The 23,084-nt window shown below is 38.2% G+C and overlaps 2 protein-coding genes and 1 long non-coding RNA gene across 3 annotated transcripts; all 3 read left to right on the top strand.

Annotated features, from left to right (window-relative positions):
* Positions 1-588: 588 nt before the first annotated feature.
* On the top strand, positions 589-2,329 carry LOC122666063 (transcription factor IIIA-like; the record flags this gene model as incomplete). The annotated part of the gene is made up of 4 exons (XM_043862174.1): positions 589-928; positions 1,150-1,385; positions 1,771-1,914; positions 2,048-2,329. Coding segments are annotated over 4 exons (900 nt in total), but the record flags the coding sequence as incomplete, so codon positions are not given.
* A 4,977-nt stretch (positions 2,330-7,306) lies between these two features.
* On the top strand, positions 7,307-21,672 carry LOC122666062 (COP1-interactive protein 1-like). Its single transcript, XM_043862173.1, has 9 exons — positions 7,307-8,017; positions 8,135-9,319; positions 12,473-12,518; positions 13,522-15,560; positions 15,667-15,688; positions 19,978-20,317; positions 20,414-20,537; positions 20,892-21,524; positions 21,628-21,672. Exons 1-9 carry the CDS (start codon positions 7,307-7,309, stop codon positions 21,670-21,672), a joined length of 5,145 nt encoding a protein of 1,714 aa, XP_043718108.1.
* Positions 11,172-11,826, top strand: LOC122663671. The gene is made up of 2 exons (XR_006333207.1): positions 11,172-11,255; positions 11,771-11,826. It is a non-coding gene; the product is annotated as an uncharacterized LOC122663671 (long non-coding RNA).
* Positions 21,673-23,084: the final 1,412 nt, after the last annotated feature.

Genomic DNA, 23,084 nt, shown 5'->3' with positions numbered 1-23,084 from the left:
TCTTGCGAATTTAATTCGAAAAATAGTTGTATAAGACTTATTCAATTGAAAAAGCAACCTAAAAACTGTCTAACAAGATATTATTTATTGGCATAATGGTTCAGACATGGCCATGAAGTTTGAAGTTTTCCAATGAAATTAATTAACAAGTTGAACAAGGTTGTATATATTCCATTATTGCATGCTTGGTTGAGCAATGGAACTGTTTTGAGTAAAAGTACTTTTGGCAACTTGAATATTTATTTATTTGTTTGTTTTTTGGAAATCATGTTGCTTTCCCTAAGCATTGAGCTGGTATTTTGGTGTTATGGGTTAGAGAGTTTCAATCTTGCAGAGTTTAGGTCTCCCTCCCTCTCTCTCTTTCTCTCCCCACCTCTATCTTTTCTGTTACTATATTTTCTAATGATTAAGATTATTGTTGAAACTAGTGGATGTTATAGTGTGAAGCATTGGATCCCATTTGAAGAACTCCAAAATGCAAGAGGCTCTGTAGATTTAATCTTGAATGGACCAGTACCAGGTGGGGTGACCTCCTGAGAAGCTCTTGTAAGGATTTACAATTTGTTCATTTGTTAATGTTAATTATGACCAATCTTCAACATCATCTTTTATAGAGCATGTTCTTGTGCACGTGTTCTGCAGAGGCCGTTTACTTGCCCAGTAGATGACTGCCAGTCAAGCTACCGGAGAAAAGATCACTTGGCCCGTCACCTGCTCCAGCACCAAGGGAAGCTTTTCAATTGTCCTGTAGAGAACTGCACTCGTAGGTTTGCATTTCAGGGTAATATGAAGAGACATGTGAAGGAGATTCATGAAGAACAAGTGTCTTCCTCTTGCGACACTGGAGGTCAAAAGCAGCATATTTGCAAGGAGTGTGGAAAGGTGTTTGAATTTGTGTCAAAGCTGAGGAAACACGAGGATTCCCATGGTAAATTTACGTTACTGGTCAACCTCCCCTACCCTCCCTCTCTAGCTATTAGACTGATCCTTTTTTGTAGAAGGATATCAAGTGTATCAAGAGCTCCCAATGGTCCTATTCCAGTTTCCATTACTTCATTTTCTGTTACAACTTATGAAAATAGGTTAACTTGTATTGGATTATTACAGCTCTTGCATTGTTAATTTTGCTGACAATCTTTATCACTACAGTTAAACTAGATACTGTGGAAGTGGTTTGTGGGGAGACAGGTTGTATGAAACATTTCACAAATGATGAATGCCTTAAAGCTCATATCCAGTCATGCCACCAACATGTTACCTGTGAGGTTTGTGGACAAAAGCATCTGAAGAAGAATATCAAGCGGCATCTGCGGATGCATGATGCTGGAGTTTCGTCCGGGGATATCAAATGCAGTTTCAGGGGCTGCCCACACACATTCACTACTGTAAGACTTTCCTATTTTCTTTTCAGCATTGTATTTTTGTTTCCTGTTTCAGTCTGTTAAATTTCCCCAGAAGAAACTCAAATTGTTAACTTCTATTTCGTAGTTAATCTGCAGGTGGGGGGGGGGGGTTAACTTATTCTAGACCAAAAGTACTTTCTCTATCATTATATAACATTTTTAAATTAAGAACCTTGATGTAACCCTGAAGCGTTCTTTCTCTATCATTATATAACATTTTTAGTATAACAATAATACCAATATGTTTTTTTAAGAAGGATTATATTTTGAAGGAACCTGAGCATCAATCAGATTTTCTTCTGTAATTCATTTTCAGTTCTTTCTGAAAGCCACCCAACAGTACTTAGTTATTTGTTGTTACTTGCAGAAATCAAATCTCAATCAACACATTAAGGCAGCACACCTTGAGGTCAGACCATTTGCCTGTCGAATTCGTGGATGTGACAAGAAGTTCCCATATAGACATGTGAGGGATAATCATGAGAAATCTGGAATCCATGTTTATGTCCAAGTAAGTCTCTGGATGTGAGACTTCAACTGTGTTGCATACTGTGTTTTGACTTTTGAGCATGAATTTGGTTAGTTATATGTTGACATGTAGCAAAAATCCAGCTGATATCTTGCTTTTATTGATTTATGTGTAGGGGGATTTTGAGGAGTCTGATGAACTATTCCGGTCAAGGCCAAGAGGTGGGCGTAAAAGGGCATGCCCTAGTGTGGAGACTTTGCTACGTAAGAGGGTGAACCCACCTAGTCTGATGGATTCTGTCTTGAACCAGGGACCCGACTATATTGCATGGTTACTTTCTGGGGTAAATGAGTAACCATGAGATATACACTTTGGTGGAGATGGCATTAGTAGTAATAGCAGTTACAAAGATCATAGCAGAACTCTTTTACCTTTTGTATAGAATATATATAAGATGCATATAGAGGGAAATGCATTGTAATCAACGTAGTTGTTTATCTAGGCTTTATCACCCAATTGAACAATGTTCCCACAGTTGTAAATGGATTTTGCAGTGGATTGGACTCCTTGTAGTATAATGCTTCAGCAATTTCTAATGCATATCATGAATATGCTAATGTTGTTTAATAGGAAACTATTCATGCTAATGTTGTTTAATAGGAAACTGTTTCCTGTGGAATGGCTAGTAATTTGAGCAATCTCGTGCACCAAGTGTCTGTGGGTCCTTTTTAATGAAAGCAGGTGGCTTTTTAGTTTTAGTTGCAGCTTAATCAGGGTTGTTGCCTTGGTGGTACCCCCCAAACAAGTGATAACTCAGATGGTAGAGCTGGATTCTGATACAGCAGATGCACTCGATCAGTTGTAAAAGGCTGTGTGTGTGTGGAGGAGCTTTCTGCTGTTGTTATATTTAGCCTTCCAGTACAGGTTGGGTTTTAGTGGCTATTCTTGTATTAGAAATATGAATTCAATGGCTAGCATGGCAAGTTTTCCTCTCTAGGGTTTTAGAACTCTTTCCAAAAAATGAACCAATAAATAATGCATTTGTTTGATTCCAGAATGGCATTAAATGAAGCTTACTACCATGAAAATGTATACTGAAACCGAATCCACTTCAGAAACCCCAAAAGAGTTAAATGAAGCCAAGTCATATTAAGTGGTCTGAAATGGTCTTAGTAACATAAAAGCCTCCAAGAAACTAAAGCTTGCAGCTGTTTGAAGGTTAATGGCATTGACAAGACTGAAAGAACTAAATGCGACAACAAACCAATGAAATATGAAAGATGTGGAGGAAGACGGCTAGAGAAGCATTACATGAAAATCCAATGACTACGAAGAGGAAATCCAAAATTCCATGCATACACAGAAAACTAGGATTATCAATATGAGCATTTAGATCAGATCCTAATCAGGGATGTAATCGAGTGCACGAAAATCTGAATTCGATATGCATCTGTTTTCGTTTAGGGGTATTCAAATTTTTATTTGAATAGTTTGGAAAAAAAAATTTATTCGATCTAAATAGACATCCAACTAATGATATAGATGGTTTTTGAAGATTCAATAAATTCTAAAGAATGAGGAAATGAGAATTATGAGACTAAAACATGGCTTGAGAGTGAATCTTATCTGTTGGGGGAAGGTCTGGGTTACACAATCATAGATGTAATTTGACTCGGATCTGTTTACATCCCTAATCCTAATGAGTCTATTTGATTAAAGTGTAGTTTTTATTTTTTTAATTTTTTTAATTAAAACTTAATGAATTCCGATGTACGTTGGGATTTGGGACCCCGCACGTGGCCAACCTCTAGCCTTTTTTAGTTTAGGGTTTTTGACAAATGCCTCCCTTAAAATGCCCATTTGTCCAAATGCCCCCTATAGCTTTTATAATTGTAAACTCCCTTCTATTTTCAAAACATTGTAGCATTTTGGTTCAATCCATTAGAATGGGACATTAGACATTAGTTTTAGGGAATCTAATGATCAAAATGCCCCTCTAATAAAAATCCATCAAAATTAAAGAATAAAATGATCAAATTGCCCTCATATTCAATAAATCGTTTAGGGTTTGAAATTGAAAAATTTTTCCCAAATCGAATAGGGTTTGAACCCATCTAGAAAGCAAAGGATCAGAAAATGAGAATGGTGGATTCTGAGACCACACCACTGTTTAATGTTAATTATAACCAATCATGAAGCACAAGTGCATGGTTATGCGTAAGATTGGGAATATTCGGATTGACATGACTAAAACCGGAGTACAACGTGTCCAAAAGGGGATGTTAGTGGTAGGGAAGGACTGGTGGTGCATCATCAAAATCGACCCTATTGTAAGTTAGGGAAGGGGATTTATAGGTCTTTGACTTTGAATATAGGGAAAAAAAACACTAATTGAATTAACCACTGAAATTGGAAATTCCATCAACCAATGCCTTAGTGTGAACTCTCATCAAGGATTGAGATATTGGTATACCGATCTGGATCGGTCCTGTCAGTTTGGATCGAAAAATTTTATTCTTACTTTTCATTAAAAATTGAATTATTTTATTTTAACGATTTTATCGATTTTACCCTTGATTCGATACTGATACACAATCCAACATCAGTATCAGGCTATCAGCCTCAGCCGGATAACAATACAATCCGACCGATCCAATATCGATACCTCAATCCATGACTCTCATTGATTCGTCTCCACGACTGGTGAATGAATTCCTGATGTACGGTTAGGATCTGGCCCTCGGACGTGGCCAATCTCTAACCTTTAGTTTATAAAACCTTAACTTTTCGGAGTTTGGACCAGGATCAAGGGTCCAGATCATCGCAACACAAAATATAGAGCGCGGGAAAAGAAAACAGCCGTGATGTCATCTCAACTGTTGAGAGAGGAGAGCCCTTAACCCCCCCATCCCCTGAAAGGAGAAAAAAGATTTGGCTTGTTGAGCTTAATATTTTCTCTACTGCTGACTGGCCACTCTCCAGTCTCCCCTCCCGGATTTTGATCGGTACCAATTGGCCATGGCCCCTCCTTGCCTTCTTCGGAAAGACGGAAGCCAGTACTGTCACTGATAGTAATCATTCTTCTTGATTTTGCATCACAAGGTCCCCCTCCCTCCCACTCGTCTTCGAATTTTCAAGAAGATCCAATCGTTTTTCGGCGGCGATACCCAAGACTCCGGGTTCAAACTCGCAGGTACTAGTGGATTCTGGATTGATTCTTCTTCTTCTTCTTTTTCTTTTCTCAGTTTTTTGGTTCATTTGACTTCCCTGTCTCTGGGAATCTTGGGTAGGTTAGGTGAAGTTTTTGCAAGAAAATCTATTCTGAATCTTCAATTTCGTCAGTGGCATTTCTTTGATTTTTGATTCAATTGCTATTTATTTCAATAGTTTTCTAAAGTCTGGAATCTGGGTCGATGATGTTGTGAGAATGAATTAGTTTTGCAGATTAAAATTCACAGTAGTTCATATTTTGTTCGTGGCTGAACAGAAGTCTCTTTCCGCCGGCCGGGAAGAAAATTTAAGGTTTCATGAATCCGTCCGTCTCTGTCCCTTTTAAATTTTCTTGACCCACAAGTCCTCTTGATGAAGTTCATAAGAACAAAATTTCAACCTCAGCTTCGAACTATACCTCTCTTTTATTCTTCTTTCTCTTTCTCTCTCTCGCATCCCCCTCTTCTTCTCTTTTCAGTTTTTAATTTGGTTTTCGTTTTTTTTTTTGTGTTCTTGGCCAGAGCTGAAATTCGCATTCAAGGTTAGATCTGTCTTGGAGCCACTTCACGGAACGGCAAAAAGATAAAGGCTCATGTGAGTCTTCACTCTTCATCCCATGACCCATCTTTTATCCCGTTTAACTATCATTTATATCTCTCTTTTTTAAACAAAAAAAATAATTTGAGGAAAGAAGTGCTCCTTTTTGATGGTTTAGATTCTTACTTTCGATGCTCTAAGTTCAGGCTTTTACCTTGAGTTCCTCCCTCTTTCATTTATGTATTTTGCCTTAGTGCATCCATTTTCTTTGCTACATGCGCTAACTATTATTATTTATTATTCTCACTGTTATTAAACTTCGTGTTTTCTCCTAAGACTTGTGCATGTTTTTTAAAGATCTTGTTGTACGTAGGAAATTAGCTACATCCTAATATGAAGACTACGAATACATAATCTTTTTCTTCAATAAATCCTTTTTTGTTTTTGAGACTAGTAGGTTCAAAATCTTTCAATTATAGTTTCAATTTCAATTGCATGATTAAGTGTCATATTTAGCATGTTTAAATGATGACAAATATTTGATCTCTTTGTTCCAGATCTTTGTGCTTCGGAGTTTGTCACGGAGACGGTCTTGTCCTAGAGGTATATTGTAAACAATTTGCTGGTAAAGTTGAAGTACCAAGGATGGCGAAAGATCACTGGAGGGATTCACTAAAATCCACTTTTGGGACTCATGTTGCTCCTGAAAAAATTGAACAGCTTATAGAGACAAAAAATGGTGATTTTCCTGCTCCAGATCTTCTAGACAATGGTCTTAATCTTTCAAATGTCATTGAAGAATTTCATAGTTTTCCTCCAATGAAGACAACATAGAATGGAATTAGGAAGTCAGGTAAAGCAATTTTACAATATTTTGTCAGCCTACAAAAATTAATTTTTGACGACCAAGGTCCAGTCGTAGGTTAATTTTCTTATTTGCCATATATGTTAAGGTTTTTGTTTTATTGTTTTTCAGTCACTGTTTTGGTCTAGTTTTTTGTAAATCCTATGGTTTTAGTGACCATTAATTGTTTTCCAATTTATAATGCTCATTCTGCTGTTATTTTATCTTGTTATTATCATTTCAACATTTCCTCAGTGGTATGAGCCTGTAAGAACAGAAAAGAACAATACTCATACTGTGCTCTTCACATAATCTGGTGGTAATGTATGGTTGGGATTCCAGCTGTGCAATTGGTCTATGCCTGTGTTGAAGAGGGACCCATTGTAGGACTTGAACACCAGCTGTGGATGACCACCATGCCCTTATAATGGGCCTGGTGCCAGCACTCCCAAAACAGACATTTCACTAGTCAACTAACATTATCTGAGTGCATGGCAGAAGTACTCTCTTTCATTTGTTGTTAGTTCTTCTCTGAATGTTATGGCTCTTATTATTTCATTCTTAGTAATTTCTTTTGGATGTGTCACCTGAGTTAATCTCTTCAGTTTGTTCTCTTGGATAACTGCTATTTTAATTGTATACATTACTTGCTCGTGTCCAAGTTATACAGTTTATCCTTTCTTTTTTCAAACCTTGAATTTCCACTTTGATTCTTTGCCCACAATTTGTTAATGGCATGTTATTTATTAGTTTGAGAATGGGACATTTAATCTGTTCTTTTAGAACTTAAGTTGTTCATGATAATCAAGTAATGGATTAAGAAGCATCCTGTCTATTGCAGAAATGGAGAATAAATTGAAGAAGTTGTTGAAGCTTATCCAAGATGGAGGAGAAGAGGACAATTCCATAGGGAACTCGAACAGAGAGTCAGAACTTTTTGATGCCTTCAAGGATTTCAAAGAACAGTACCAATCACTCAATGAACAGTATGATCATCTTTCTGCAGAGTTAAAGGAGAAATCTCATGACCAAGAAGAAAAAGATGGTGACTTATCACTTAGCTCCACCTCAGTTTCCGATTCGGATCATTCTTCCAAGGAGAAAGCCAGTGAAGGCAGAAAACATAGAAATGAGCTTCAAAAGTGGGATGCAAGCACTAAACAAAAATTTGAAGCTGCAAATGACCAAGTAGTTGCTGACCTGAAGCAGAGATTGAAAGATGCATACAGAGAGAAGGAAGCTTTAAGAGCAGATATGCACAAAACTTTGAGTAGTATTGATGAGGGGAAGAAATTCTCGGAAGACCTGCAAGTCAGAGGTGATCAGTTGAAAGATAAGAATTCAACATTGCGGGTTGAGAATGGAGCACTAAAACAAGAACTAGAAGCTCTGAAAGGGGACGTTTCTGATCTGAAGCAAAGACTGGAATTTACCAATGAGAGAGCTGCTGATTTAACTCAGGGACTGGGTTCTGCTCAGGAGGAGAACATGGCACTGGTTTCAAAAAATGTAGAAATTTCAAATACCATGGAACAGGAACAGAGAATAATACAGGAACTCACAGAAAAAGTTCAACGATTGACCGAGAGGTCCAATGAGAGTGAAGCTGAACTATGCCAGTTTGAAAATGAAGCATCAGCTCGAGTAAAGGGTTTAGAGGCAGATTTAACTGCTTTACTATCCGAGCTGGCCTCTTTACAAACCCAGAAAAAGGAAGGTGACGTCTCTGCTCTCCCTAAGGAACTAGATTCGTTGCACACTAAGGAAAACCAATTAGATTTGCAAATTGAGAAAAAAAACCAAGAAAGTTCTGAATATGAGAAGATTGAAAACCTGTACCTTGAGAAAGATCATCTGGCAGTTCAGGTGACTGACCTACTACCAGAGGTGAACTCTTTATTGGCACAGAAAGGTGAACTGGAAGAGCAGATCAAAATTAAGAGTCATGAAGCACAAGAGTTGAGGGAAGAAAACCAGGCGCTGCAGCTCATGAGAACAAAGTTTCAAGATCAGATTTTGGATTTGAAGAAGCTTTCTAATCTAGTGAAGAAATTTGAGGATAACAAGAATGAACGGTCAGCTAAAATTATGGCTTTCTTGGCAAAGGTCAATGATGTGCAAGTGGAGCTGGGCTCCTTACACTCCCAGAAAAGGCAATTGGAATTGCAGATTGCAGGAAGACAGACTCAGATGGAGAATTTGGACATTGAGTTGACTAGGAAGTTTTCTTCTGATCAGCAGAAATTCCTGAAAGAGCAGGAGCATAGAATCAAGAAGTTAACTGTAGAGTATAAACAATTTGAGGATTTGTATCAGGAATCACTGGAGAATCGCGAGGTGGTGCAAAAACAGATCGAAGATCTTCAGGAAAGGCTGAGAAATATTGATTATAGAGATGAGTTGATTAATGTGTTGCAAGGGATGGCTGAGAAGCTGAAGAAAGAAGGAGAAATTGGAAGAAAAGTGACTACTTCATTGAAAACAGTGTTGAGTAAAATGGAGGAGATGCATAAAGATCTTCAGGAAAGTCTTCAGTCCACAGAATTAGACAAGGCAGTTGCAACCGTAGAGAAGGAGCATCAAACCATCGAAACGTTGCGGAGAATTCAAGAAGAGCTTCAGGGAGTGTTTGGAAGGTTACAGGATGAGAACAAGAAAGTGAAGCAGAAACTGTTGAGAAGTGTAGCTGAACTTGAGAAGAAGGCAAGAAAATTGGAGAACAGACTCAAAGAGAAAGAAGATGAGGTGCTCAGCAAGGAGGAAGAGAAGAAAGAAGTGATAAGGCAGTTGTGCATTACGATCAAATACCACCTTGATCAAATTGATTATCTGAAGGAATTATTCATTAAGACAAGAGTAAGCAACCAGAGGACGACTTGAGTTTTTCATATTTTCCTTGTGGTTGTTCTTTATGGATCAGTCTGTCATCTCCATTTTTTTTGCATTTTTTCCCATGTATGGCAGATGGATTTGTCAATTGCATTTGAGTAATCAGAAATTAGCTAAATGAAAAATAAATAGAAAATTTAGCTTTCCTTTCAGTCTATGTATGGTTCAAAAAAAATTTCCTCCCCCCCCCAACCTCCCCCAACAGAAGGTGGGGGGGAAAAAGAAAATAAAAAAAAGAGAGTTTGAATGAACTTTACCCTCCCCCCCCTCCCACCCAAAAAAAATAAAATCAATCCAGTGGTTTTGTTCAAACCTAGCTTAACCTTATCTGTACTTTTCGTTAATAATCCTGTTGTGATTCCTAGATGAATCAGTTATTAATCTACTCTGAAAGTTCCATATTGATTGATCTAAGATTTTTCAGATCTTCCAAATAGATGGTGAAGAGGCTCTGTGAACATATTGGATAACTCTTTGCAGTTTAGAAGCATTTAATCTTCCATACCTTGGGGGAAGTATCGACCCATCATCCCATGGAGCTTTTGCCTTTTTTTTTGGAGGGTGCGAAAGAAAAAGCAATCATAGAGTAGATATACAGCCCTAGTGGCAACAGATACCAAATGTTGTTTACAAATAACAGAGATTTGGGTCTTAGATATGCAATCATAGAGTAGATACACAGCCCTAGTCATAATGTGCTTTTGCTTTGTACATAACTAAAGCAGACCAAATCTGATTTCTAAGCAAAAATCTGGACTTGTTCTGGTTGTAACACAACTCATGCCCTTCTATGAATGATCACTGAACGGATAAAAAGGATCCAAGAAAGGTGGCCAGCTCTAGAGGTTGGTTGTCTCGTTGTTGCATATCAACTTGCCTCTATTTCTTACTTGGCAAGACTGGAGGAGATAATTCCCCCCCCCCCTCCTCTCCCTCCCGGGGGGTCATTGAGATTAAATGTTGAAGACGTGGTTTGGCTTATTGGTTCTAGTAACATAAAAAGCCTCCAAGAAACTAAAGCTTGCAGCTGTTTGAAGCTTAATGGCTTTGGCAAGACTGAAAGAAGTAAATCCAAAAAGACCGTTCAACCTCCATTGAAATTAAAAATTCCATCAACCAATGCCTTTGTGTGCACTCTCATCAAGGATTGATATCGGTATTAGTCTCCACCTATATCGATCTGGATCGGTCCTATTGGCTTAGATCGATCAATTTTATCCATACTTTTCATTAAAATTGAGTTTTTTGTTTAACGTTTTTACCCTTGATCTGATACTTACTGATACCCAATCTAAGATTTGACCTTGACTGATATCAATACGATCCAACCGATCCAACATCGATACCTAAATCCATGACTCACATTAACCTTGCGCTGGTGCAGGAGCTACACGGCCGGTTATCGTTCTTATAAATTCCCAATGTACGATTGGGATCTGAGTCCAGACGTGGCCAATCTCTAGCCTGTAGTTTAAACCACCTTAACTTTTCGGAGTTAAGGAGTTCAGAGTTCGGACCGGACCAGATCATCGCAACACAAAATACAGAGCGCGGGAAAAGGAAGCAGCCGTGATGTCATCTGACCTTTTCTCCTTTTATAAAGAGAGAGCCCCTATCACCTGGAAAGAGAGAAGGATTTATGTTTGTTGGGCTTAATATTTTCTCCACTTCTGACTGACCACTCTCTAGTCTCTACTCCCCAGTTGATCTGTAGTTCTGCACCATTTGGCCATGGCTCCTCCTTGCCTTCTTCGGAAAGACGGAAGCCAGTGTCGCTGATAGTAATCATTCTTCTTGATTTTAAGTCACAAGGTCCCCCTCCCTCCCACTCTTCTTCGAATTTTCAAGAAGATCCGATCGTTTTTCGGCGGCGATGTCCAAGACTCCGGGTTCAAAGTCGCAGGTACTAGTGGATTCTGGATTGGTCCTTCTTCGTCAGTTTTTTGGTTCATTTGACTTCCCTGTCTCCGGGAATCTTGGGTAGGTTAAGTGATGTTTTGCAAGAAAATTTATTCTGAATCTTCAATCTCGTCAGTAGTATTTCTTTGATTCTTGATTCAATAGCTATTTATTTCAATAGTTTTCTAAAGTCTGGAAACTGGGTCGATTATGTTGTGAGAAATGAATTAGTTTTGCAAATGAATATTCACAGTTATTCATATTTTATTCGTGGCTGAACACACGTCTCTTTCCGCCGGTCGGAAAGAAAATTTTCGGTTTCATGAATCCGGCCGTCGTCTGTCCCTTTTAAATTTTCTTGACACACGGGTCCTCTCGATGAAGTCCATAAGAACAAGATTTCAACCTCAGCGTCGAACTATACCTCTCTTTTATTCTTCTTTCTCTCTCTCGCATCCCCCTCTTCTTCTCTTTTCAGTTTTTAATTTGGTTTTTGTTTTTTTTTGTGTCCTTGGCCAGAGCTGAAATTCGCATTCAAGGTTAGATCTGTCTTGGAGCCACTTCACGGAACGGCATAAAGATAAAGACGCAGGTGAGTCTTCACCCTTCATCCCACGACCCATCTTTTATCCCGTTTAATTATCATTTATATCTCTCTTTTTAAACAAAAAATAACAAAAATAAAAAACATTTGAGGAAAGAAGTGCCCCTTTTTGATGGTTTAGATTCTTACTTTCGATGTTCCTCCCTCTTTCATTTTATGTATTTTCAGTCTCTATGTCACGCGCGAAAGCCATTGCGCGTGTTACATGAATAACTATTATTATTTATTGTTGTCACTGTTGTTAAACCTCGTGTTTTCTGCTTCTTTAAGATCTTGTTGTATGAAGGAAATTAGCTACATCCTAATATGAAGACTAGGAATACATAGTTTTTTTCTTCAATAAATCCCTTTTGTTTTGGAGAAAATAATAGTTTCTTATCTTGGTTAGCATTGAGACAAGTAGGTTCAAAATCTTTCAATTATAGTTTCAATTTCAATTGTCTGATTAAGTGTCAGTACCACCAATCTTGCTATATTCATTCATACACACAAATTTGATTAATCATGTGCTGGCAGACTTCAAATATATTGAGCAATAATCTAGTCCTTCTAGTTCTTGTACAGAGTCATATATAGCATGTTTAAATCATGACAAATATTTGATTTCTTTGTTCCAGATCTTTGTCCTTCTGAGTTTGTCACGGAAACGGTCTTGTCCTAGAAGTATATTATAAACAATTTGCTGGTAAGTTGAAGTACCAAGGATGGCGAAAGATCACTGGAGGGACTCACTAAAATTCACTTTTGGGACTCATGTTGCTCCTGAAAAAACTGAACAGCTTATAGAGACAAAAAATGGTGATTTTCCTGCTCCAGATCTTCTAGACAATGGCCTTAATCTTTCAAATGTCATTGAAGAATTTCATAGTTTTCCTCCAATGAAGACAACATAGAATGGAATTAGGAAGTCAGGTAAAGCAATTTTAGAATATTTTGTCAGCCTACAAAAAATTATTTTTGACGACCAAGGTCCGGTTGTAGGTTAATTTTCTTATTTGCCATATATGTTAAGGTTTTAGTTTTATTGTTTTCCAGACACTCTTTAGGTCTAGTTTTTAGTAAATCCTATGGTTTTAGTGTCATGAATTGATTTCCAATTTATACTGCTCATTCTGCTGTTATTTTATCTTGTTATTATCATTTCAACATTTCCTCAATGGTATGAGCCTGTAAGAACAGAAAAGAACAATACTAATACTGTGCTCTTCACATAATCTGGTGGTAATGTATGGTTGGGATTCCAGCTGTGCAGTTATCCATGCCCTTATAATGGGAATGGTGCCAGCACTCCCAAAACAAGCATGTCACTACTCAACTAATATTATCTGAGTGCATGGCAGAAGTACTCTCTTTCATTTGTTGTTTGTTCTTCTCTGAATGTTATGGCTCTTATTATTTCATTCTTAGTAATTTCTTTTGAATGCGTCACCTGAGTTAATCTCTTCAGTTTGTTCTCTTGGATAACTGCTATTTTAATTGGTGTCCAAGGTATGCAGTTTATCCTTCTTTTTTTAAACCTTGAATTTCCACATTGATTCTTTGCCCACAATTTGCTAATGGCATGCTATTTATTAGTTTGAGAATGGGACATTTAATCTGTTCTTTTAGAACTTAAGTTGTTCATGATAATCAAGTAATGGATTAAGAAGCATCCTGTCTATTGCAGAAATGGAGAATAAAGTGAAGAAGTTGTTGAAGCTTATCCAAGATGGAGGAGAAGAGGACAATTCCATAGGGAGCTCGAACAGAGAGTCGGAACTTTTTGATGCCTTCAAGGATTTCAAAGAACAGTACCGATCACTCAATGAACAGTATGATCATCTTACTGTTATGTTTAAGGAGAAATCTCACAACCAAGATGAAAAAGATGGTGACTTATCACCTAGTTCCAGCTCAGTTTCCGATTCGGATCATTCTTCCAAGGAGAAAGCCAGTGAAAACAGAAAACTTAGAAATGAGCTTCAAAAGTGGGATGAAAGCACCCAACAAAAACTTGAAGCTACAAATGACCAAGCAGTTGCTAACCTGAAGCAGAGATTGGAAGATTCATACAGAGAGAATGAAGCTTTAAGAGCAGATATGCACAAAGCTTTGAGTAGTATTGATGAGGGGAAGAAATTCTCTGAAGAGCTGCAAGTTAGAGGTGATCAGTTGAAAGATGAGAATTCAACATTGTGGGTTGAGAATGGAGCTCTAAAACAAGAACTAGAAGCTCTGAAAGGGGTCGTTTCTGATCTGAAGCAAAGACTGGAATTTTCCAATGAGAGAGCTGCTGATTTAACTCAGGGACTGGGTTCTGCTCAGGAGGAGAACATGGCACTGGTTTCAAAAAATGTAGAAATTTCAAATACCATGGAACAGGAACAGAGAATAATACGGGAACTCACAGAAAAAGTTAAACGGGTGACCGAGAGGTCCAATGAGAGTGAAGCTGAACTACACGAGTTTGAAAATGAAGCATCAGCTCGAGTAAAGGGTTTAGGGGCAGATTTAACTGCTTTACTATCCGAGCTGGCCTCTTTACAAACCCAGAAAAAGGAAGGTGAAGTCTCTGCTCTCCATAAGGAACTAGATTCGTTGCACACTAAGGAAAACCAATTAGATTTGCAAATTGAGAAAAAAAACCAAGAAAGTTCTGAATATGAGAAGATTGAAAACCTGTACCTTGAGAAGGATCATCTGGCAGTTCAGGTGACTGACCTACGACCGGAGGTGAACTCTTTATTGGCACAGAAAGGTGAACTGGAAGAGCAGATCAAAGTTAAGAGTCATGAAGCACAGGAGTTGAGGGAAGAAAACCAGGCGCTGCAGCTCATGAGAACAAAGTTTCAAGATCAGATTTTGGATTTGAAGAGGATATTATCAGAGAGAGCAGATGAGCTTTCTATTCTCCTGAAGAAACTTGAGGATAACAAGAATGAAGGGTCAGCTGAAATTATGACTTTATTGGTACAGGTAAAAGATCTGCGAGTGGAGTTGGACTCCTTACACTCCCAGAAAAGCCAATTGGATTTACAGATTGCAGAAAGACAGACTCAGGTGGAGAATATGAACATTGAGTTAACTTGGAAGGTTTCTTCTGATCAGCTGAAATTCCTGAAAGAGCAGGAGGATAGAATCAAGAAGTTAAATACAGAGTATAAACAATTTGAGGATCTGTATCAGGAATCACTGGAGAATCGCGAGGTGGTGCAAAAAATGATTGAAGATCTTCACGAAAAGCTAAGAAACATTGATTATAGAGATGAGATGATTAATGTGTCGCAAGGGATGGCTGGGAAGCTGAAGAAAGAAGTAGAAATTGGAAGAAAAGTGATTACTTCATTGAAAACAGTGTTGAGTAAAATGGAGGAGATTCATAAAGATCTTCAGGAAAGGCTTCAGTCCACAGAATTAGACAAGGCAGTTGCAACCATAGAGAAGGAGTGTCAAACTATCGAAACGTTGCAGAGAATTCAAGAAAAGCATCAGGGAGAGATTGCAAGGTTACAGGATGAGAACAAGAAAGTGAATGAGAAACTGTTGAAAAGTGTGGCTGGACTTAAGAAGAAGGGAAGAGAATTGGAGAACAGACTCAAAGAGAAAGAAGATGAGGTGCTCAGCAAGGAGGAAGAGAAGAAAGAAGTGATAAGGCAGTTGTGCATTACGATCAAATACCACCTTGATCAAATTGATTATCTGAAGGAATTATTCATTTGGACAAGAGTAAGCAACCAGAGGAGGACTTGAGTTTTTCATATCTTCCTTGTGGTTGTTCTTTATGGATCAGTCTGTCATCTCCAATTTTTTCATTTTTTCCCATGTATGGCAGATGGATTTGTCAATTGCATTGAGTAATCAGAAATTAGCTAAATGAGAAATGAATAGAAAATTTAGCTTTCCTTTCAGTCTATGTAAGGTTCAAGAAAAATTTCCTCCCCCCCCCCTCCCCCAACAGGAGGGAAAAAGAAAAGAAAAAAGAATAGAGTAGTTGAATGAACTTTAACCTCTCCCCCCCCCCCCTCCCCCCCACCCAAAAAAAAAAATGAATCAATTGGTTTTTCAGATCTTCCAAATAGATGGTGAAGAGGCTCTGTGAACATATCTCTTTGCAGTTTAGAAGCATTTAATCTTCCATACCTTGGGGGAAGAATCGACCCATCATCCCAAGGAGGGTGCAAAAGAAAAAGCTTTTATAATAACATTTATACATCCTGATGAAGGGTCATAGTGAGGGGCCTTAGATACTAGTGCTTTTAATGCATTCCTTATAAATTGTGTTATTTTATTACTTTTTCTGCAAGATGAATCTTATATCTGGCTACCCTTTCCATTGTTTCTTTCTGCAAGTTGAAAAATGCAGATTGATATCTGGCAATGGTGGCATCGATGTTGTTCTTTATTGTTTTGATGACAGTGGCGAACAAAACAGCAAAGTTTTTGCTAAAGCTTTCTACTCTTTGTTGTCTAAGGTGTGAAACCATAATTTGATTCAAACTTAATAAATTTCTGCACTTGAACCATTGTTGATGTGAAGATGGCTTTCAGCATCACGACACTGCAGTCGGATTTGTAAGCTTAATCCACATGCTGAGCTTTTAACAACACCAAAAGTTTTATTTGGTTACCTTATTTTTTGGGATGATGGAAATCACCCAGGAAACAAGAAATAGGTGGAGCCTGATCAATCTCATTGGACGACCTTCAGTTTTTTTTTTTTTTTTGGGGGGGGGGGGGGGGAGGTGGGGTGAGGGGAGAGCTGGGTCTTTGAATGTTAAAGACCTGGTTTTGCTTACTGGTCCTAGTAACATAAAAAGCCTCCAAGAAACTAAAGCTACTTGCAGCAGCTGTTTGAAGCTTAATGGCATTGGCAAGACTGAAAGAAGTAAATGAGACAACAAACCAACGAAATATTAAAGATGTGGAGGAAGATGGCTAGAGAAGCATTCTAGAACTCCATGCATACAACACAAAATATAGGGTTTTGCCATGTGACACGAAGGATGTGGCAACTAGGATTATCGCTATGAACATTTAGATCAGATCCTAGTGAGCCCATTTGATTATAGTGTAAAATATATGGTTTTGCCTTGGTGCAATGGTGAAGGTTGTTCCATTGTGACCAAGTGGTCACGGGTTTGAGTCTGGAAACAGTCTTTCTCCGAAAGTAATGGTAAAGCTGCATACATTATGGTTCTCCCCACACCCTGTAGTGAGTTTATATTCATGTAGAACAAGTGTAGCGTTAAATGTAAGATTGGGAATATTCCAATTGATACGACTAAAACTGAAGTACAAGAACGTTCGCATGGTTCCTACGCTCAGACACAGGAGTGTGCAAAAAGACTGTTCAACCCCCACTGAAATTGAAAATTCCAACAACCAATGCCTTTGTGTTCACTCCCATCAAGGATTGAAATATTGGAATACTGATCTGGATCGGTCTGATCGGCTTAGATCGATCAATTTTATTCTTACTTTTCATTAAAAACTTTTATTTTTTAACGATTTTACCCTTGATTCAATACCGATACACCATCCAAGATCAGTATCAGCCTCGGCAAGATACCGATACGATCAGATTGATCCAATATTGACACCTCAATCCATGACTCTCATTGACCCCGTGTTGGTGCAGAAGCCACACGAGGTTAGCGTTCTTATGAATTCCTGATGTGGCCAATCTCTAACCTTTAGTTTATCGATATAGAGCGCGGGAAAAGAAAACGAATTCAGCCGTGATGTCATCTCACCTGTTCTCCTTCCTTTATAAAGAGAGAAGAGAGCCCCTAACCCCTATCCCATGAAAGGAGAATAGAATTTGGTTTGTTGGGCTTTAATATTTTTCTCCACTGCTGGCTGGCCACTCTCCAGTCTCCACTCCCTAGTTGATCTGTAGCATTTGGTCATGGCTCCTCCTTCCCTTCTTCGGAAAGACGGAAGCTAGTACTGTCACTGATAGTAATCATTCTTCTTGATTTTACATCACAAGGTCCCCCTCCTTCCCACTCGTCTTCGAATTTTCAAGAAGATCCCGATCGTTTTTCGGCGGCGATATCCAAGACTCCGGTCTCAAACTCGCAGGTACTATTGGATTCTGGTTGATTCTTCTTTCTTTTCGGATAAACTAGTCGAAATTCTTGAATGAAAGTTGCTGGAAGGTAACCTCCCCACCCCGCTCAGTTTTTTGGTTTATTTGACTTCCCTGTCTCTGGGAATCTTGGGTAGGCTAGGTGAAGCTTTTGCAAGAAAATTTATTCTGAAATTTCAATCTCGTCAGTTGCATTTCTTTGATTCTTGATTCAATTGCTATTTATTTCAATAGTTTTCTAAAGTCAGGGGTCGATTATGTCGTGAGAATGAATTAGTTTTGCTGATTAAAATTCACAGTTGTTCATATTTTGTTCGTGGCTGAACAAAAGTCTCTTTCGGCCGCTCGGAAAGAAAATTTACGGTTTCATGAATCCGTCTGTTTCTGTCCCTTTAAAATTTTCTTGATGCACAGGTCCTCTCGATGAATTTCATATGAACAAAATTTGAATCTCAGTGTCGAACTATACCTCTCTTTTATTCTTCTTTTCTCTTTCTCTCTCTCGCGCATCCCCCTCTTCTTCTCAGTGTCGAACTATACCTCGTGTTTTCTCCTGAGACTTGTGGATGTTTTTTAAAGATCTTGTTGTATGTAGGAAATTAGCTACATCCTAATATGAAGACTAGGAATACATAGTTTTTTTCTTCAATAAATCCTTTTTTGTTTTGGAGAAATTATTAGTTCCTTATCTTGATTAGCATTGAGATAAGTAGGTTGAAAATCTTTCAATTATAGTTTCAATTTCAATTGTCTGATTAAGTTATCAGTAATACCAATCTTGCTATACTCATTCATACATGCAAATTTGATTAATCATGTGCAGGCAGACTTCAAATATATTGAGCAATAATCTAGTCCTTCTAGTTCTTGTACAGAGTCATATTTAGCATGTTTAAATCATGACAAATATTTGATTTCTTTGTTCCAGATCTTTGTCCTTCTGAGTTTGTCACGGAGACGGTCTTGTCCTATAAGTATATTATAAACAATTTGCTGGTAAAGTTGAAGTACCAAGGATGGCGAAAGATCACTGGAGGGATTCACTAAAATCCACTTTTGGGACTCATGTTGCTCCTGAAAAAACTGAACAGCTTATACAGACAAAAAAAGGTGATTTTCTTGCTCCAGATCTTCTAGACAATGTTCTTAATCTTTCAAATGTCATTGAAGAAATTCATAGTTTTCCTTCAAAGAAGACAACATAGAATGGAATTAGGAAGTCAGGTAAAGCAATTTTAGAATATTTTGTCAGCCTACAAAAAATTATTTTTGACGACCAAGGTCCGGTCGTAGGTTAATTTTCTTATTTGCCATATATGTTAAGGTTTTAGTTTTATTGTTTTTCAGTCACTGTTTTGGTCTAGTTTTTTGTAAATCCTATGGTTTTAGTGACCATTAATTGTTTTCCAATTTATAATGCTCATTCTGCTGTTAATTTATCTTGTTATTATCATTTCAACATTTCCTCGGTGGTATGAGCCTGTAAGAACAGAAAAGAACAATACTAACACTCTCTTCAAATAATCTGGTGGTTATGTATGGTTGGGATTCCAGCTGTGCAGTTGGTCTATGCCTGTGTTGAAGAGGGACACATTATAGAACTTGAACACCAGCTGTGGATGACCATCATGCCCTTGTAATGGACATGGTGCCAGCACTCCCAAAACAGACATTTCACTACTCAACTAACATTATCTGAGTGCATGGCAGAAGTACTCTCTTTTTTTTTTGTTACTTCTTTTCTAAATGCTATGGCTCTTATTATTTCAACCTTAGTAATTTCTTTAGGATGCGTCACCTGATTGAATCTCTTCAGTTTGTTCTCTTGGATAACTGCTATTTTAATTGTATACATTACTTGCTTGTGTCCAAGTTGCGCAGTTTATCCTTTCTTTTTTCAAACCTTGAATTTCCACTTTGATTCTTTGCCCACAATTTGTTAATGACATGTTATTTATTAGTTTGAGAATGGGACATTTAATCTGTTCTTTTAGAACTTAAGTTGTTCATGATACTCAAGTAATGGCTTAAGAAGCATCCTGTCTATTGCAGAAATGGAGAATAAATTGAAGAAGTTGTTGAAGCTTATCCAAGATGGAGGAGAAGAGGACAATTCCATAGGGAACTCGAACAGAGAGTCAGAACTTTTTGACGCCTTCAAGGATTTCAAAGAACAGTGCCAATCACTCAATGAACAGTATGATCATCTTATTGCTGAGTTAAAGGAGATATCTCATGACCAAGATGAAAAAGATGGCCACTTATCACCTAGTTCCAGCTCAGTTTCCGATTCAGATCATTCTTTCAAGGAGAAAGCAAGTGAAAACAGAAAACATAGAAATGAGCTTCAAAAGTGGGATGAAAGCACTAAACAAAAACTTGAAGCTGCAAATGACCAAGTAGTTTCTGACCTGAAGCAGAGATTGGAAGATGCATACAGAGAGAAAGAAGCTTTAAGAGCAGATATGCACAAAGCTTTGAGTAGTATTGATGAGGGGAAGAAATTCTCTGAAGACCTGCAAGTCAGAGGTGATCAGTTGAAAGATGAGAATTCAACATTGTGGGTTGAGAATGGAGCACTAAAACAAGAACTGGAAGCTCTGAAAGGGGACGTTTCTGATCTGAAGCAAAGACTGGAATTTGCCAATGAGAGAGCTGCTGATTTAACTCAGGGAATGGGTTCTCAGGAGGTGAACACTGCAGTTGTTCCAACAATTTTAAAAATTTCAAATACCATGGAACAGAATCGAAGACTAATACAGGAACTCACAGAGAAAGTTCAACGGTTGATAAAGAGGTCCAATGAGAGTGAATCTGAACTTTCTTCTCTCAAAATGGTATGCCAGTTTGAAAATGAAGCATCAGCTCGAGTAAAGGGTTTAGAGGCAGATGCAACTGCTTTAGAATCCGAGCTGGCCTCTTTACAAACCCAGAAAAAGGAAGGTGAAGTCTCTGCTATCCATAAGGAACTAGATTCGTTGCATGAGAAGATTGAAAACCTGTCCCTTGAGAAGGATAATCTGGCAGTTCAGGTGACTAACTTACGACCGGAGGTGAACTCTTTATTGGCACAGAAAGGTGAACTGGAAGAGAAGATCAAAATTAAGAGTCATGAAGCACAGGAGTTGAGGGAAGAAAACCAGGCACTTCAGCTCACGAGAACAAGGTTTCAAAATAAGATCTTGGTTTTGGAGAGAATATTATCAGTGCGAGGAGGTGAGCTTTCTAGTCTACTGAAGAAACTTGAGGATAACAAGAATGAAGGGTCAGCTCAAATTAGGGCTTTAAAGGCACAGGTCAATGATCTGCAAGAGAAGGAGCGTCAAACCATCGAAACGTTGCAGAGAATTCAAGAAGAGCTTCAGGGAGAGATTGCAATGTTACAGGATGAGAACAAGAAAGTGAAGGAGAAACTGTTGAGAAGTGTAGCTGAACTTAAGAAGAAGGCAAGAGAATTGGAGAACAGACTCAAAGAGAAAGAAGATGAGGTGCTCAGCAAGGAGGAAGAGAAGAAAGAAGTGATAAGGCAGTTGTGCATTACGATCAAATACCACCTTGATCAAATTGATTATCTGAAGGAATTATTCATTTGGACAAGAGTAAGCAATCAGAGGAGGACTTGAGTTTTTCATATCTTCCTTGTAATGGATGTAGTCCAATCAGTCTGTCACAATTTTTTTCAATTTTTCCCATGTATGGCAGATGGATTTGTCAATTGATTTGAGTACTCAGAAATTAGCTAAATGAGAAATGAATAGCAAATTTAGCTTTCCTTTCAGTCGATGCATAGTTCAAGAAAAACTTCCTACCTCCCCCTCCCCTCCCCCAGCAGAAGTGATTGCCCTTCTTCGACTCTTACTGTCCAATCTGAGAGTCGAAAACTAATTCGTTCCATTTATTGATCAGGGTTCTATTTACAGAAGTGATTTTCCTTCCTTTTGCCTCATTTTGCTCAAAGGGTTGAATGGAGATAGTGCATCAAATTGTTAGAAAGGTCCAACTTGATCCTCTTCCCTAGGGATCATGGTTTTAGTGCATGGTATTGGATTAGGTATCGGTTGCCGTGCAAAATCGATATGATTCCGATATGGTAGTGGCATGGATTGGCCTCGGACAAATTTACCCTTGATTTCTCTTTTAAAAATTTTTTTTTGATTGTTTTACTCCTTGTCCGTACGGCGTACCATGTCACCGATATGGTATCGGGATCGGTCACTAGCAAAAGGTGATACGATACTAATACCTCAAATCATGACAGGGATCCAAGATGAGGGAACTCTAGGAGAGCTGCCGACTCCAATTGCCGTCCATGTATGATCGATACTAGATCTGACCAGAAAAAGATAAAAAGAATCAAATGGTTTTGCTCAAACCTAGCTTAACCTTCAACCCATCATTCCATGGAACTTCTGTTTTTTTTGGTTTTTTGGGTGCAAAAGAAAAAGGCTTAATTAAATAATAACATTTCTAGATCCTGAATTCCTGTTCTTCTTTACAAATAACAGAGACTTGGACAGTCGGGCTTTAGATATGCAACCATAGAGTAGATATACAGCCCTAGTCATAATGAGCTTCTGCCTTGTACGTAACTGAAGCAGACAAACTCTGATTTCCCAGTAAAAAACCTAGACTTGTTCTGGTTGTAACGCAACTCATGCCCTTCTATGAATGATCACTGAACGGATAAAAAGGATCCAAGAAAGGTAGCCCGCTCTGGAGATTGGTTGTCTCTTTGCTGTATATCAACTTGCCTCCATTTCTTACTTTGTTCTTTTAATGCATTCCTTCAAAATTGTGGTAGCTCTCTCTATTATACATTATTGGATGGGATTCATGCTTTTGAGAAACAGCTCCATTTCCACTTTTCAAATTTACTCCGCAGAGGTAATAGTCCATTTCATGGGGGCATTGTCTTTGTGAACTTTTCTTGATTATCAACATTCTCTAAATGAGGTCCATCACTACCCACATTCTTTGTGGAAAGAATTTCACCTAACAGCCATTCACCATCTCTCTTTCCTTCCCCTACAAAAATAGCGTGACTGTTCAACAGATATCCCTAAGAGTCCTTGCTTCAGTCTGATATTCTCATCTCAACTCCAAGAACATCCTTCACCATCTCGTATGTCACAAACGCAATTGCAATGGTTGGAACAACC

The sequence above is a fragment of the Telopea speciosissima genome, chromosome 6 (genome assembly GCF_018873765.1).
Source record: "Telopea speciosissima isolate NSW1024214 ecotype Mountain lineage chromosome 6, Tspe_v1, whole genome shotgun sequence".
Lineage (NCBI taxonomy): Eukaryota > Viridiplantae > Streptophyta > Magnoliopsida > Proteales > Proteaceae > Telopea > Telopea speciosissima.
Note: the sequence above shows the minus strand (reverse complement) of the source record. Positions and strands in the feature narration are given on the sequence as shown.